This window comes from Schistocerca nitens, chromosome 1, assembly GCF_023898315.1.
Source record: "Schistocerca nitens isolate TAMUIC-IGC-003100 chromosome 1, iqSchNite1.1, whole genome shotgun sequence".
Taxonomy (NCBI): Eukaryota; Metazoa; Arthropoda; class Insecta; order Orthoptera; family Acrididae; genus Schistocerca; species Schistocerca nitens.
The window spans coordinates 879970487-879983267 of record NC_064614.1 but is presented as its reverse complement, the minus strand read 5'-3'; the positions used below and the strand labels follow the sequence as shown (position 1 = coordinate 879983267).

The 12781-nt window shown below is 47.0% G+C and overlaps 1 protein-coding gene across 2 annotated transcripts in view; it reads left to right on the top strand.

Annotated features, from left to right (window-relative positions):
* Positions 1-12781, top strand: part of LOC126263870 (transmembrane protein 65) — a 598567-nt gene that overhangs the window by 528105 nt on the left and 57681 nt on the right. For both annotated transcript variants that reach the window (XM_049960951.1, XM_049960950.1), the window contains one exon: positions 11538-11605. In XM_049960951.1, coding sequence (XP_049816908.1) covers positions 11538-11605 — 68 coding nt within the window. The remainder of the gene's footprint in view (positions 1-11537; positions 11606-12781) is intronic.

Here is a 12781-nt window from a genome sequence, read left to right as displayed (position 1 = left end):
CATTTGATTGGAATGTCACACACAGTGAAGCCAAGCATTAGTGCTAGTGGGTTGGCACTTCGGAATAAATTTAATGGTTGGAGCGATCACTGTTGTGTAGTAATATCAACCGTACACATAGAATGTTCGACATTTTTCACTGTTAATGAAGATTTCTTATCGGGAAATGATTATAGAATTTGTTTGATATGGACGCTTAAAAGCAGTGGCATTTTAATACTGCACAATGAGAGCTACACGCAAGTAGAAACTGTTAAATTCGTTATGCAACACAATATTAATTACGGCACCCAAAAAAAAATCCGCATCAAACTGTAGATACGATTCAGTCAAGGTAAGAAGTAAAAGAACCTATAATAAACAGCTCAGTTTTCAGTTATCAGCTTAAGGATATTGTGAAATAATCTATTGCGATTTAGGCTTCCTGGATGCTCAGTGACAGCTACGCAAAATGGCATTGCAACATGCTTTGGTATTTGAGATGACAAAATTCTCATGAGAGATATCGTAGGATATTGCAATGCCTGTGTTATTCTGAATTACGATGCAAAGTTCACTGCTGCGACTATAGCTGTTATGAGATACATTAAATGTACTCGCAACTGCGAATATAGACAATCATAAGCTGTAGAATGGAATTATGCAATGAAGAGTTGTGCTGGACGGGAACTAGAAACCGGATTTGCCGCTTATCGCGAACGGTCGCCTTACCACTTTTCTGTCCGTGCACGACTCATAACGTCTGTAACGCCGCAGTGCCTCTTCCTTTGGACATGCAAGCAGAATAACACAGGCACTGCAATATCGTATACAGGGTGAGTCACCTAACGTTACCGCTGGATATATTTCGTAAACCACATCAAATACTGACGAACCGATTCCACAGACCGAACGTGAGGAGAGGGGCTAGTGTAAGTGTTTAATACAAACCATACAAAAATGCACGGAAGTATGTTTTTTAACACAAACCTACGTTTTTTTAAATGGAACCACGTTAGTTTTGTTAGCACATCTGAACATATAAACAAATACGTAATCAGTGCCGTTTGTTGCATTGCAAAATGTTAATTACATCCGGAGATATTGTAACCTAAAGTTGACGCTTGAAACCTCCGACGTTCAGTTGCGTGTTGTAACAAACACGGGCCACGGTCGGCGAGCAGCATCTGCAGGGACATGTTTACGATGACGACCGTGTTTACGAGTGTGGCTGTAGTGCACTGTTGTGGTTTGGTCTAGCTGTCGCAGTGTCCGCATGTAGCGCTTGCTTTTATTGTTATTCTGCATTCGTCTCCGCAAGCAGACCAACTTTAGTACACCGTGTTACCAGACGTCTGTGATAGTGTAGTGTTGTAGGAACTGTGACTATGGTGTATTCGAACACTGAAAAGGCGGAGATGATATCTATGGCGAGTGTGGACGAAATGCAGCTGAAGCCTTCAGGGTGTATGCAGAACGGTACCCGGAAAGAGAGCATCCAACGTGCCGCACATTGCAAAACATCTACCGCCAACTGTATGCAACAGGTATGGTCGTAGCACGCAAACGGGTCCGTAACAGGCCCGTCACAGGAGAAGCGGGTGCAGTTGGTGTGTTAGCTGCTGTTGCCATGAGCTCACACATGAGTACACGGGACATTGCGAGAGCCGGTGGACTGAGTCAAAGTAGTGTCATGCGCATACTGTATCGTCACCGCTTTCACCCGTTTCATGTGTCGCTACATCAGCAATTACATGGTGATGACTTTAATCATCGAGTGCAATTCTGTCAATGGGCATTAACAGAGAATGCGTTGCAGTTCTACCTTTTTACCGATGAAGCGGGTTTCACAAACCACGGGGCAGTGAATCTACGGAACATGCATTACTGGTCCGTGGACAATCCTCGCTGGCTCAGACAGGTAGAGCGACAGCGACCGTGGACTGTAAATGTATGGTGCGGAATCATTGGCGACCACCTCATTGGTCCTCACTTCATTGCAGGGGCCCAAACAGCTGCAACATACATCGCGTTTCTACAGAATGATCTGCCAACGTTGCTCGAAAATGTCCCACTGGAAACGCGTCGACGTATGTGGTATCAGCATGATGGTGCACCTGCACATTCCGCAATTAACACTAGGCTGACCCTTGACAGGATGTTCGACGGGCGTTTCATAGGACGTGGAGGACATATAAATTGGCCAGCCCGTTCTCCTGATCTTACACCTCTGGACTTCTTTCTGTGGGGTACGTTAAAGGAGAATGTGTACCGTGATATACCTACAACCCCAGAGGACATGAAACAACGTATTGTGGCAGCCTGCGGCGACATTACACCAGATGTACTGCGGCGTGTACGACATTCATTACACCAGAGATTGCAATTGTGTGCAGCAAATGATGGCCACCACATTGAACATCTATTAGCCTGACATGTCGGGACACACTCTATTCCACTCCGTAATTGAAAACGGAAACCACGTGTGTACGTGTACCTCACCCCTCATGGGCGTCAGTGAAAAAAACCAATCAGAAGGTGTTAGCATGTGGACGTAATGTGCTCTTCCAGTCTCTTCTGTACCTAAGGTCCATCACCGTTCCCTTTGGATCCCTACGTAATTCGGTGCTCTCCGATACACACGATCGAACAGCGGAGGAGTGGTACTCAAGCGTCAACTTTAGGTTACAATATCTCCAGATGTAATTAACATTTTACAATGCAACAAACGGCACTGATTACGTATTTGTTTATATGTTCAGATGTGCTAACAAAACTAACGGGGTTCCATTTAAAAAAAACGTAGGTTTGTGTTAAAAAACATACTTCCGTGCATTTTTTTATGGTTTGTATTAACCAATTACACTAGCCCCTCTCCTCACGTTCGGTCTGTGGAATCGATTCGTCAGTATTTGATGTGGTTTACGAAATATATCTAGCGGTAATGTTAGGTGACTCACCCTGTATATCCGACGACACCGGGCAAGCGACATTGAAGTAAAATGTTTCACCTGTACGCGAATATATGTAATGAATGCACGAGTACAGGTTGTAGACACATCGTTGACGGCATATGGAAGCTTGGGCCTGGCCGTGAGTCTTGCACGGATAGCAAAATGGCAATCTGCCTTCGGCAGGGCAACAGACCTCGCTCGGCCGTCCACGCCGCTGCGCGCGCGGAGTGCTTGTTTACTTGCTCCTCACCGCGCTTCTCAGTCGAACAAGCTATAATGGCCAATTCTTACAGGAAGAACACTCTTAAGTTCACCTTCTCAAATGAATACGCACGACCCAAAGCACTGGCCATCGAACGCTTCCTACGCGAAGACCCCCGTGACGATCTCATCGGCATACACCTATCGATCATTAGCAGCGTAGTTTATATTATGATGACTTCCGACGCTGCAGGCAACGAGATTATTCAACGGACGCGACATGGACTAAAATTTCGACAGTCGCGCCTGTGGATGTCAACCATGCAGGACTCGGCCTTCCAACGATCCGTGTATTCGAACTGCCTTTCGAGGTAAAAATGGAAATGAGCGTTTGGCGTCATAGGCGGGGAGGCCCCTTACGGGGCAGAACACCCAGTCCCTGAGCGGAGAAAATCCCCGCACCAGCCGGGAATCGAGCCCGGGCCCGTAGGACAACTTTTTTAAATCTCATTTTGTTCTATAGTGTTTGTTGAATTCGTTCGTGGCGGAGGAGATCCGATGACACCCGTTCAGGTTGTTCATTGATCCGTTTACTCAGTTTTTTTTATTACAGAGGGTAGTTAATCCCTCTCATCGAACACGCTGAGCTACCGTGCCGGGTAACCACTCAGCTATCGGGGCGGACGCCTTTCGAGGTGAATGAAGATGAAGTCATCGCGGCGCTAAGCCCGTACGGAAAAGTAGCCGAGACATGGGCACAGTTTACGAAGGTGTTGTTGTTGTTCTTATTGTTGTGGTCTTCAGTCCTGAGACTGGTTTGATGCAGCTCTCCATGCTACAGTAAAGCTGTATGCCCTCGGTAAAAATTACGGCTGTAGTTTCCCCTTGCTTCCAGCGTTTTGGTTAGTGTTACAAGGCCAGATCAGTCAATCACCCAGAATGTTGCCCCTGCAACTACTGAAAAGGCTGCTGCCCCTCTTCAGGAACCACACGTTTGTCTGGCCTCCCAACAGATACCCCTCCGTTGTGGTTGCACCTACGGTACGGCCATCTGTATCGCTGAGGCACGCATGCCTCCCCACCAACTGCAAGGTCCGTGGTTCTTGGGGGGGATCCGGTGCTTAATGGTGCTTAATGGAGTCCGAATAGATCTCAAACGGCACGTCCCATCGTACATTTCTATCAGCGGCTGCCGTGCGGTGGTCATTTACGACGGACAATCTCGAACATGTTCTGGTTGTGGCAAAGAAGGCCACGTCCGTAATGAGTGTAATGAATGCCTGCAACGCCGCATCACACAACTACGGCCTGACGATACGAACTGCAACCGAAACACAACCGCCCTTCCAATCACGTACGCTTCGACACTGCACGTGCAGCTCTCACAAGACGCAGTTCGCGAGCGTCTCTCTTGACCGATACACCCGGAAGCGTCCCAGCACCTTGCCACCGGCAGTGCCGCCCGCTAACATGACTTACAGCCGGACACACCCACACTAGAAGTTCACAAGGACACCAGCGAGAGTTTTATGGAGACTAAGGACCGCGTCATAGCACCCGCGGCTTTCGTACCGGAACGACGCGCATCTCTTCCTTCCTCAGACACCGAAACACACTGCCGAAACAAAAGTCGCCCAAACGACGAAGAAAACGCCGCAAGACATCCGAATCGACCACTGAGCCCCCCCCCCCCCCCCCGCATGACGAGGAGGTGGAACATAACTCTGACGGAGTACATGATAAGTCTTTCTCCTCTGCCACGGAGACGCGTCATCCACAAGACGGTGAGCCGTCCAACAGAGATCGTCAGCAAGCCCCGCGCCGAGAAGCCATGGAACATAGCATGCCCGTCGTCACCGACGCAATTGAGCCGACTCGGCCACCGCTGCCACCTCTCACCGATGTTGAAACTGACGGACTTTTTTCATGGATGCATAACACGGATTTCCCACCTCCAGCCGATGCATAAATGAGATCTGTTCTCCGTTAGACCAACACTGAAATCGGGGTGTTTCTACGACGACTCCTGCGACTTCTATGGACTTCCAGAATCAACCACGACAATCTTCCCCAGCTACGAACCTATCGACAGCACGGATCCCCCATCAGGCATACCGAATAGCTGCCATCAACACTAATAATATCGGCTCCCATGTTAGACTTCAACTGCTCCGTGACACGCTAAGAGCAGCGGACATCGACATCGCCCTGTTACAAGAACTGAGGACAGCAGCTTAGTATGAGTGTTATGGATACGAGACGTACGCCGCCCTGGCAACTACGGAACATATTGGCGCAGCCATCCTCCTCCGAGAAGGGATTGCAGTTTCCGACCTTGCATATCTCCCAACGGTGCGAGAGGTGGCCATAACAGTTGAAGGAATCAAAGTAATAAATCTCTGCGCCCCATCGGGCACTGATAAACGGAAGGATCGCTCCCAGTTCTACACGGAAGATATCACGCCTTTATTCCTCGGCAGATACGATCATCTCATCGTTGATGGAGATTTCAACTGTGTTCTCGAGCGTACAGACCAATACCCTCATTTCACCACATGTCCGGAACTTCTCTTCCTCGTCTACCGCCTACGTCTCCTCGACACTTGGAGAGTGGTACGCGGCGACCGCCCGGGGGATACACACATCACGAGCCACTCCTCCAGCCGACTCGATAGAATCAAGAACTGAGGACAGCAGCTTGGTCCGGGTGTTATGGAAGCGAGACGTACGCCGCCCTGACAGCTATGGAACACACAGGCGCAGCCATCCTCCTCCGAGAAGGGATTGCAGTTTCCAACGTCGCGTATCTCTCAACGGCGCGAGGCGTGGCCATAACAGTTGAAGGAATCAAAGTAATAAATCTGTACGCCCCATCGGGCACTGATAAATGGAGGGACGCTCTAAAATCCGTTCTCCTCGACGCGGAACGTTGGCCGTCTGCCTTTTCGGATCATGATATCTACGTCTGCACCATGAAACTACGTAGGCAATCTATATGGCGCAGTGCAGGACTTTGGAAACTCAACGTCACGCTACTGCGGGACCCTGAATGTCGACAACATGTCATCTACTAGTGGCACACTTGTATTCAACGCATCATGCGTTACGAGACCATACTGCAATGGTGGTTACTGTGCGCCAAACCGGCCACCCGACGCTCCTTGACACACTATGGCAGAGCCAAAGCCAGGTGGAATCACCACACAACAGATTTCTACTACAGCGCTCTACGCGAGCTCATGAATCATCCTCCATCCCCGGATCGTCTAAAAGAAGCTTAGCGCATGAAGGCAAAGATTTTAACCTTGACCAGGTGCCGTCTAGGGGGAGCCATTGTACGAGCACGCAGCCAAGATAGGATTAACGGTGAAGAACCTTCTACGCATCATATTGTTCAAAACGTTCGTCGACGCCGACAGGCTTTAATGACGACTTTAGATCTACCTGATGGACGACGGCTGACTTCACAAGCTACTATTGTGGATGTCTTCGCAACACACTACAGCTTTCTCTATCAAGAAGTACCTGCCGGTGCACGGGCCACTGCTGAGGTTGCCCAGGAGATACATTGTGCACTAAATGCCACAATCCTCCTGACTGCGGAAGTGACCAACGACGTTGTCCATGGCGCTGTGGCCAACGGATCACTGAATCGGTCTCCCGGCCCGGATGGTTTACCTCTCGAATTTTAGAGAACCTTCCAAGATGTGATGTTGCCACGATGGAGAGACATGTACTGGGAACTTTTGTCCGGCGCGGCACTCCCGCCACCAATGTTCATGGAAGGTTTACTCGTACCAGTCCCGATATCTGAAGGAGGAACACAACTCTACAGTTATCGGCCGATCAAGTTACTCAATCCCGACTTCAAGATTTTCATACGCCTCCTAGCTGTGCGACTCAAGCACATATTACGAGACATTGTTTCCCACGAAAAAACATTCTTAGGCGGCGATTGTGATATACAGACAGCCCTAAGTGAATATCGACAGTGATCGCCGTGGCAACACACTCGCGACTGCCAGGAGCTTTAATCTCCATCGACTTCAAATAAGTGTTTGACCGCCTCAGTCATGCATTCCTCAACGCAGTGATGGACCGGCTGGCGATTCCCCCAGTGTTCATGCAAGTGATTATGCGGCTCTTTCGTGGGACAATGTCCAGGCTTCCCGTCAACGGCAGACTTCCAGAACATATATTGATTGAAGGCTCAGTAGGGCAGGGTTGTCCACTGTCGACGGTGCTTTATGCCACTGCGATGGAACAACTCATTTGCAGATTACGGCGACGCTTGACAGGTATTCCACTCCGGGATCATATGTCCCGCTGCCGAGCCTACGCGGAAGACTTGGCACTCGTCGTACGTTCGGTGGTAGACGTACAAGCTGCGATGCAGTGGATTACCCTTTGCAGAGCAGGGATAGGGAGTGCTATGAACGTCGCAAAATCATGCGCCATGAAAATCGGCCGCGGCCTTCCCTCAAACAGCGTAGTCCCCTTTCAACTGGTGGACATCCTTCGCTGTCTCGGGTTGTTGTACACGGGATCTGGTTAAAATGAGATCTGGTTAAAATGAGAGCCAGGACTACCGCACTTTACACCAATACTATGCTCGGGTTATGGAAAAGCCAAAATGCTAGTTTTACTAGAACGCTGACCACCGAGCTCGCACCTGTTTCGGGGCTCCCACCGACGTCTTTGACATACATCCCACCTCCGATGTCGCACATTTGACGTTTGTTTTTGGAATACAACTACATATGCACCGAGCTCCCCAGGACCAGGAAGACGACCAACCGCGACATCTACCGCCTTCTCAGAAAGTCCCCACCCCGAAACCCCGTCGAAGCACGTCACCCCCAGGTTTCATGGCCTACAGTTTGGAAAACGATCAACCAACCATACCACACCTCTGACACCACCGCGGCGTGGTACCTTCTCGTCAACGGCAAATATACTACAAGACAGAAACTGCATCGGATCGCGCTGGTGGACTCACCCCTGTGCCTCAAGTGCAATGTCGAAGACACAGATTTACATCGTTTTGGGTGTGGGCCAGCAGCAGCTATGTGGACTCTCGTACGGAAGATTGTGGTGTTCTACCTCTGAGTACCCCCACATCACGTTTCTCCTGCGATCATGATATATCCTGACAAGACCTGTCTTCCATCGTCTACTTAGAGCAGGGCTTCACAGCATACGTGCTCGCGGAGCAAGCTGTGAGCAGCAATTCGCGAGCACGTAGCAGCGCGAGCACGCTATCCCCACTACCGGACCAGAGCGGAGAGTGGGGAGAGTCACGTGGGGTACACAACAGCTGCCGCCAGTCGATGTAAATCCGCGGCCACCTGCAGGGATATCACTCACGAATTATTACTGCGACAAATGAAACAAATAAAGGAGAATGTACACGTGCCACATAATTTTATTAGCTTAGTGTATGCCTCTACCATCTGTAGACACTGAAACTAAAGAATTCCACGACAATCCTATATTTTCAACACTTTCTTCGACACTACTTAAAATATCACCCCCGGTTGTAGTGTTCTTCATGGCTACTACATCGAGGAGCTCCTCCCTCACCTGAAGTTCTCTCTCTATTAACACCTCTAATAAATGTGACAAGCTGCGCTGTTCCAGTGATCACTTTCGTCCAGAGCTAGAGAATACGCCATAAAATCTTTACAGATATTTGCAAGCTGGCTCTGGACGTCGTCTGCCATGTCCTGTATGCGACGCATAATGGTCACGTTAGATAATGGCACAATCCGAAACTGTTCAACTTGAGATGGACACAAGTGTTCCACTGCAACTACCAAACATTCTTTTATTAAATCGCTATCAGTTAAGGGGCGCAGGGATTTTACTAAAAGCAAAGCAATTTTGTAACCCACTCTGAGAGCTGCCTCACTTGATTTTTCTTCGTCGTCCAGATCTTCTTTGGATAGCTTCCTTTTAAGTTTAATAACTTCCTGTCCACGATCTGGTCAATCACATTTTCCACGTCCATAGTCTTTCGCGTGGTACGACATATAATGTCGCTGCAAATTAAATTTCGTAAAAGAATTCAGCGTTTTGTGACATATTAAACATTTTGCAACACCATCATTTTCAGTAAACAGATACAATTCCTCCCAATGGAGGTTGAACTGCGAAAGCATGGTTGGGGTTACACAACGGCGACTTCACATGATTCTTAACCAGCGAAGTGACTGTCAAGAGCTGATCGTAGTACTTTAAACGTTACACAGTCGGCGCGAATTCAATAGGCACGCTGCGGCCCTATTCAAACGTTCGCGCGCAGTTCCCCTCCCTCCCCTCCCTCCCTACTCCGCGACCTTGCAGCTGCTCGCGAGCACCTGCCTGAGCAGATGCGAGTACTCGCGCTCCAAACCGGCCAGTTGTTAAGCCCTGACTTAGAGTATTTTCGCCAACCCGCCTCGGAGCTGAAATCTCAACGAAACTTGTCAACCAAGACTGGACGATTCCACGTACCCCTTCTAGTGTAGTAAGTGTAATAAAAAAAAAAGAAAAAAAAGAAAATGGTAACGATCATCCGCGATAAGCGGGAAATCCGGGTTCAAGTCTGCATCCGGCACAAATTTTTACTGTCGTCATTCCTTTCTACAGCTGATTGTTGTCCGTATTTGCAACTGCGAATACATTTAATGTAATCCTAATGTCATGTCGTACCTCATTTTGTCCGGCGTAGTGCAGCGACTCGGCGTGGCATAGACTCAACGTGCCGTTGGAACTCCCTTGCAGAAATGAGCCATGCTGCCTCTATAGCCGTCCATAATTGCAAAAGTTGGCAGCGCAGGATTTTGTGCACGATTATATCCCATCGCTCGAATTGTCCAGAATGTTCTTCAAACCAACCTAGACCAATTGAGGCCTGGTGACATGGCACACAGTCGTTCATAAAAATTCCAACATTGTTTGGGAACATGAAGTCCATGAATGGCTGCAGATGGTCACCATGTAACCGAACATACCAATTTCTAGTCGGTGGTCGGTACAGTCGGACCAGAGGACCCAGTCCGTCCCATATAAACACAGGCCACAGCATTATGAAGCCTTGCACAGTGCGTTGTTAACGAATTGGGTCCACGGTTTTGTGGAGTCTGCACCACACTCGAACTCTGCTATCAGTTCTTACCAACTGAAGTGGGGGTTCATCTGACCAGGCCACGGTTTTCTAGTCATCTAGGATCCAACCAATACGGTCACGTGCCCAGTAGAGGCGCTGCAAGCGACGTCTTGCTGTTAGCAAAGGCACTCCCGTCGGTAGTCTACTGCCATAACCCATTAACGCCGATTTTGTCGCACGGTCCTGACGGATACGTTCGTCGTACGTTTCACATTGATTTCTGTGGTTATTTCACGTAGTGTTGTCTATCTGTTAGCACTGACAACTCTACGCAAATGTCCCTGCTCTCGTCGTTAAGTGAAGGCCGTCGTCCACTGCATTGTCTGTGGTGGGAGATAATACCTGATATCTGGTAGTTCAAATGGCTCTGAGCACTGTGGGACTTAACATCTGAAGTCCTCAGTCCCCTAGACTTAGAAATACTTAAACCTGACCAACCTAAGGACATCCTTGCGCTGTCCTTTTTTACCTTGTGTAAACGATACTACCGCCATCTGTGTATGTACATATCACTATAGCACGACTTTCGTCACCTTAGTGTAGTGATTACGTACACACAAACCAGCAAAAATTAAATTTGGATTCCGATTTTGTTTAAAAGGAAGTCACACTAGTGACTGTCATAAGAGTGTTTTAGGACCTTGAAGAAAACTTCATCGCAGCTAATAGTGAATATGGTGTGCTACTATCTTCATTAGGACTGTTGTTATAATGTGATTCACTTTACTGAAGAAATCTGTGTGTTTTGAAGCTTTGAAGTACTTTCTAGTGTCTTAAGTGTTATCATCATACTATGTAGCTGCACAATTTGATCTTCCTTTGATCGTCTTTTCTTTAGTTCTTTCGTTTAGAAACCGTTTCTTTTTTTAGGGTGTGCATTCTCATTCCATTCTTAAGTAATTTTACCACGTCCCTTACATAAGATTAGTTTTTTGTAGCTGTTTGTGCTTTCTTGTCTCGCTTGGTCATTATTTAGTGGTGTTAGGTGTCAACTGTCGGGGGCGGCTACCCCTAGGCAGTACATAGTGGGTCCGAGCACCGGATCCTCATGTACTCTGTGTAAAATTTTGTCAGATAATGCTTATTATAACCCGTGGTCACAATGGAAAGAAAAGAAATTGCGATTTGTACTTAATATTTATTCTTATATAAAGCTAAAATCACTGAAGTTACATGTTACAAAAATTTCTTATTGTCACTGATACAGCACCTGTCTGGGAATACTAACTAAGTGTCGACTTTTTCTTTTTCAGTTGCTATCCACAACGCCCTTCCCTTCGTTGGATTCGGATTTCTCGACAATTTCTTCATGATTCTCGCTGTAAGTATGGCTACTGATTTATACGCTAATGTTAGTGAAATTGCAACATAGAAAAATAATCCAAGATAGGAGTATGTATAAAAACGTACGGGCAATAACGGATAACGATGAAGTGTGATATGATGACATTGAAGTGTACAATGAGCCAGGGTTCAAAACTTGTGAACGTGAAAACATTTTAAGAAAATGATGCTCAACGGCTGTCATATGTTTCGTAAAAGATATGTTTGTGTAGCTACACTGTCAAGTGCCATCAAAACCTTCACCAAGTTAGTATTGATTTCGGGCACTGTTCAAAAAATTCGTTATATCGGTTTTCTGATACAACCGCTAATTGATACCGTAGTATTAAGTTTAAAAAATAACCATTAGTGAAGTTATTAAATGTCACTTATACACTTTTGGTATCTGGACACATGTCTCTTGTAGGACGTGCTTAACTTACTCATAATCTGCTCACATAGCGGGGTTGATAAAACATAAACTCATCTGTAGTATAGTGTCATCGTCACCATTAAGAGTATGCATGAAACTCACGTACACTCTCCGACATAAAACTTGGCTGCAGAGTCGAAGTCCGGGCCGATCGAAACATGGGACAAACAACATCATATGAATTAGCAATTGAGAATGATGACTAGCATGAGCTGTAGAATGGAATGACGACAGTGAAAATTTGTGCCAGATTGGGACTCGAACCCAGATTTCCCGCTTATCGCGAGCGGTCACCTTACCTTTTTCTTTTCTTGTTGATCTCTTTTTGTTCGTTAGTGTTCGTTGTATTTGTTCGGTGAGGACGTTCCATGACTCTTGTCATGCGGTGAGTATTGTATTAAACTAATATGCAAGATATAAATGTGATTCAAAAATTATTTTATAGGCAGTGATGCAATCAGAATTCGTCAGTACGTTGTTTAATGTTATTATTAATACTTTATATCTACATGCAACTTTTTCTTCAGGAATTCGTATGCTTTCGTCAAGCGATATTGACTGGCTGTGGAATAATGAGTTTTACTGCCATCGTTCGATTTCTAACGATAAAGGTATGCAATAAACCGTGTGAATGCCCTACAGTGCATGCTCTATAGCAACGCAGGTACGCTGTACATTCTGAAGATCTCGTCTGGATTCAAGGAGAACTTATCGTTGACCAAAAGTGATATTTAAGGTACT